At 38.9% G+C, this 5,099-nt stretch overlaps 1 protein-coding gene across 2 annotated transcripts; it reads left to right on the top strand.

The window, feature by feature from the left end:
- On the top strand, positions 1,207 to 4,720 carry LOC8074421 (nucleolar protein 58). Of its 2 annotated transcripts, none has more exons than XM_021452181.1 (6): positions 1,207 to 1,461; positions 2,224 to 2,384; positions 3,000 to 3,061; positions 3,137 to 3,190; positions 3,317 to 3,392; positions 4,263 to 4,720. In XM_021452181.1, exons 1-6 carry the CDS (start codon positions 1,358 to 1,360, stop codon positions 4,268 to 4,270), a joined length of 465 nt encoding a protein of 154 aa, XP_021307856.1. In that variant the 5' UTR covers positions 1,207 to 1,357; the 3' UTR covers positions 4,271 to 4,720. The 2 variants fall into 2 exon arrangements, with proteins under 2 accessions (XP_021307856.1, XP_002463363.1); XM_002463318.2 differs by having other exon boundaries at positions 1,250 to 1,461; positions 3,314 to 3,392.

Raw genomic sequence — 5,099 nt, 5'->3', positions numbered from 1 at the left:
AAATTTTCAAGATTTCCCGTCAAATCGAATCTTTGGTCGCATATTTGGAACATTAAATATAGATAAAAATAAAAACTAATTACATACCTGTAATTTGTGAAATAAATCTTTTGAGCCTAGTTACTCTATGATTGGACAATGTTTATCAAATAAAAACGAAAATATTATAGTAGCTAAAAACCAAAAAATTTGCGAACTGAACAAGGCCTGAATAAGTGAGGCCGTGTTTAGGTTTGGTTTAGTTGGCAAAATTTTAGGATTTTGGGTACCGTAGCACTTTTGTTTGTATTTGACAAATATATTCTAATTATGGACTAACTAGAGTCAAAAGATTCATCTCACAAATTACAGATAAACTGTGTAATTAGTTTTTGTTTTCGTCTATATTTCTCCATGCATGTGCCACAAGATTCGATATGACAAGCAATCTAAAATTTTTGGTAAAACTTTTTAGGAACTAAACAAGGCCTTAGTTTCAAAATTTTTTAGGAAAATGACACTGTAGCATTTTCATTTTTATTTGACAAACATTGTCCAATCATAGATTAACTAGGCTTAAAAGATTCGTCTCGTGATTTACAGGCAAATTGTGTAATTAGTTTTTATTTTCATCTATATTTAATGCTCCATGCATGTGACGTAAGATTCGATGTGACAGAGAATCTTGAAAAGTTTTTGGTTTTTGGGTGAACTAAACAAGGCCTGAATATGCTATTGAGGCACTTTATAGCCTTATTTTGGGTTTCATGGTTATTACGTGGTACTCGAGGCACAAAACTGAATTAAGCCAGATAAATTTGGTTAGTAAGAACGCAAGACCGATCTGAAGATCGAATTTTTTGATTTTGGTTAGTTTAGCTTGGGTCTGAAGTAGTTCAGTTTGATTTTGGTCATTAATTTATTATACCAACTCCTATCATTTGGATCCATAGCTGTGTTAGCTAGGGAACAAGCTAACAACTAATTTTTACTTCGCACAATTAACCTATTATATTAATTCAACTGGGGAGTTAAATGAGGCATCTAATAATTTTAGCAACCAACTATTAGTTACGTGAAGCCAAACATATTCTAAATTCTTGCACAGCTTGTTTGAGCATGAAGCAACACAAGGAGCTTTGTTTTAATAATAAGAGACTCTTAAATCTTAATCAGAGGTGACAGCCCCACATGTCATGCAGAGGCAGAGCTGTGCAGTCAAGCAGTGGTCCGGTCCGACCGGTTGGGCAGCATATTGGTTCGACCATGCCAGACTACCAGAGGTCCAGAGCCCAAGCTGCCAACGGACCTGAACCGGTCGCGCTTCCTTCTTCCCCCAGTCCTCCTGCCCACCGTCCCCGTGCGGTGCGGCGGCGACATGGCGGCGGCCGGCGACCTGTCCGACGATGAGAAGCGGGCCATGCGGGGCAGCAAGTTCGCGCCGCTTCCTCCGCCTCCCCCCTCATCGCGCCCGCAGCCGAGGTACCGCGCGGCCCCCCTTCTCTGTAGCCTGCGTCCAGATCTACCAATAACCGATTCAGAGCGTGTTGTGTTGTTGCGGTTGCGCGTGGCAACTAGATTCTGTTCTACTGTATACTGCTTGCTTCATGTTGTTGTGAATGAACAAATTGATAGAGCGAAGGCTATGTAGGTGTGGAGTAAGGTTTTGCTAAACCGCCATTTAGCTGCTTTGTTAGATGGAAACAGCGTGTGATTGAAGTAAATTTCAAATACTGATACCACTGGTTCGTGTAATCCGTGCCACGTGGTTTGGAGAAATACAAATTTTTAGTGCAAATTATGATTTACATTTTAGTTTCAGTAATCAGCACCCTTTTTTGCCTCCCCTGCCTGGGGCTTCAATATGTGCAGGAAATGGCTTGTAACTTGAAATTCCTACCACTGGGATGCTATTGATTGCCACATATTAATTTAGGTGTAACTGCTTTTGGAGTACTAGGAGTTCTTTCATTTGTGCTGCTTCTGTCAATGCAATGCAAGCTTATATTATACACCTAAAACACAAAATCCTTATACACACCTTAAAAAAAGCAAGAGAGCAAGTTGAAGCCTGAGTGTGTGGCACATGAAACATGAGCAGTACTACATCAAATCTTGTAGTGCTAATATAACTTTAGTTACTTTAACGATATTGCTCTGTGGAAATTATGTGATCTTTCCTGTGTATCTTTTTTATTTTTTGGGTACGGGTATAACATTATTATGTATTGCTTTATCAAATAGGATGGCCCATCCTGGAGGACCACTAACTACAAACAAGGCTGCTGCTTTAGCAAAATTCCTCGAGAGAAAACTTCAGCAGCCTGATGGCTTGGACTCCCTGAACCCTGACCTTGTAAAACTGGCTGTGAAAAATGCAAAGGAAACCATAAAAGCTAGCAATGGTACACTTCTCCTACCATTCCTCTATATGTAGTGTACTCTGGAAAATATGTATCATCTGAATTATTCCTTTATGTAACAAGGTCAGCCCTTCATTGGTGATATTGATTTTCCTTCCATACCATGTGACACTTGTTGGTAGAGTACAACATAGGAGGATGAAACGAAAAGCTCATCTTATAATTTCATAGCCCGCTTTTCAGTTTTTGCATGCTTTACAAGTGGTTATTTGTACTGGAATGTGCAACCCTTTTGCTATGATACAGTGACTCATTGGGCCACATGGAAAAAGCTCAGATGAGACTGCCACATACTGTATTTAGTTTTACCTTGTTTGAGACTTGATAACGATATATGCCTAAAATAGTAAGGACAAAATTAAGCTTGACACTAGATTGATTTTAGATTTTACCCCTTTACCAATTAATAAACTGTGTCTAACATTTTGCTTGGTGTTGAATTGGCTTCTAAGATGATATTCTTGTGGCAAACCTTGTTCACTGTTTTGTCATTCGTGATTATTGCCAAGTTACTTCTCATGTAAAGTAGCAAAGTTGATCTACATCCACTCTGAACGATTGGGCCTACAATTTTACGACTTTATATTGCTGATGCAGGAGAGCCTTCAACTTCAGGAAGAGTTGTGCGGCATGTTTCCTCATTTGAGGATGGATCTGAGGTATCTTTGTTGATTATAGATTTTCTTAAATGAGTCCCTTAATTTGATTCAGCACTTAACTTTTAAGAGTAACAGGATTCTGAGGATGAAGCAGAGGTGAAGGGGATCAAAAGAAAAAGGAAAAATAAGGTACATACATATCCTTATTATGTAGTTAAAATGTCCTTTGTATCTGGCATATCATATATCAAGTTGGTTTTGTGCAAGGTTCATTGAGTTGTATCTGACATAGTTATTTGTATTTATCATCAGAAGGCTAAAGCCCATCAAGGTGATGAACAACAGAGCAAGAAAAAGAAGAAAAAGAAAAATAAAAAGAAAAAGGGCAAAGGTAATACAGTATATGTTCTTTTTTCTCCCTTGCCTCTTTATATAAAAAGAAATTGATTGGTGGATGGGCAACATACTGAAACTAAGCCACCATGCCATTGCTGAACCTACTTGTAGATCATATAGGTTTGAGGTGCTGTCAGAGTGTCAGCATGCAAACTTTCTGTTGATAATGACCCATAGTAGTGTTTAAGTGTTTTAATGCCTCAGATTAGATCATTAGATTTTGCTATATGAAATACTCCCTCCATTCCGAATTGTAAGATGTTTTGGCTTTTCTATATACATAGATTTTGCTATGTACTTAGTAACTTAGATATACACTATGTCTATAGATACATAGTAAAAGGTGCTCCCTCCATACCCATAAAGGAAGTCGTTTTGGATAAGGCTTAGGTCAAACATTGAAAATATAAATCATGAATAACTTTTAAGTTGTTGAATAGATTTATCTTGAGAAATACTTTCATAAAAATATACATATACCATTTTTTTGATAATTTGATAATTATTTTTATAAAAACAAGGAGTCAAAGTTAAGCTTTAGAGACCGTATCGTTGTCCTAAACAACTTCTTTTATGGGTATGGATGGAGTATTTAGAAAAAAAACAAAATGTCTTATAATTTTGGATGGATAGAGTAGTTTATTATCTGCACAACCACCTTAGCGGATACCATGTAAATGGAACATTTCTGTTTGTTTGTACCTTATTTTTCCTTAGCAGATGCCATGTAAATGGAACATTATCTGCACAACCACCTTAGCAGATGCCATGTAAATATTGAATGCGTCATGATATCACCGTGGATGTTCAAGTCGTCTAGATTAGCACTTGTATATGTGATGAATGTTTTCCTAATTGAATGCAGGTTGTTGATGATTCCATGCCCCAGGAAGCATCAAAGGGAAATTTTGAACCATGATGTTTCTTTAACTAAACTTGCACTAGGATGCTACAAGCAGACAAGCCTCGATCTCAAAAGAAGGGTGGGTGGGGGAGGGAATCAATCATCCCCCCTTTTCTTCGTTCCTGCCATTCAATTCAAATTTACTGGTTTCATCTGGACCCCTTAGCTCTGTAAACTTACTCTGCCTATCACATGAGCATTGAGAGTAGTTCCATTTATTACTCTAAAGGGCAGGCTTAGCAAGGTTCCTTGCATCTGTATGCAAGAGGATACAATGAGACACACTTTACATGGGAATTAATTTCTTCCAGGTTGTTACAATCGAGTTTAGCAGTGTCTGTTGGCAAATGCCATGAATGTCGTTGTATGCTGCATCGGTCCAAGTTTTTCCTATGCATGCTAATCATGGTTGCAGCTGATGATCAACCTCCCATCAGGCTTTACTTGGTGTCAAAAATGGCCGTGTGTCTTTTCACTGCATACAAATACAACTACTACAAGACCAGTCATATGAATATTGAATGGGATGGGAAAAAAATGGGCCCTTTCCCCTCCGTCCGCAGAATTCCTGCCCGCTGTTGTGTCTTTTCCTGGGATTGTGATTATGATTTATGAGAGGCTGGCCCGGCCGGATGAAGCTGTCAGGTTCATCACCCAGGAGGACCAGGCGCCTAGCCTGTTGTTTCCCGAGGAGTCAACATGTCGTAACGAGAGCAGCCAGCCATGCCCCTCTCCGCTCGTGCAGCCTGCGCTACACGGGCAGCTAGTGTACAGTTAAAGCAAACTCTACACGTAGGA

The sequence above is a fragment of the Sorghum bicolor genome, chromosome 2, assembly GCF_000003195.3.
Source record: "Sorghum bicolor cultivar BTx623 chromosome 2, Sorghum_bicolor_NCBIv3, whole genome shotgun sequence".
NCBI lineage: Eukaryota > Viridiplantae > Streptophyta > Magnoliopsida > Poales > Poaceae > Sorghum > Sorghum bicolor.
Note: the sequence above shows the minus strand (reverse complement) of the source record. Positions and strands in the feature narration are given on the sequence as shown.

Bases quoted from the DNA above. Each gene is read 5' to 3' on its own strand.
- LOC8074421 (XM_002463318.2), top strand. From the start codon at position 1,358: ATGGCGGCGGCCGGCGACCTGTCCGACGATGAGAAGCGGGCCATGCGG. The intron at 2,385-2,999 runs GTACACTTCTCC...TTGCTGATGCAG, and splicing joins AACCATAAAAGCTAGCAATG to GAGAGCCTTCAACTTCAGGA. The intron at 3,062-3,136 runs GTATCTTTGTTG...TAAGAGTAACAG, and splicing joins CATTTGAGGATGGATCTGAG to GATTCTGAGGATGAAGCAGA.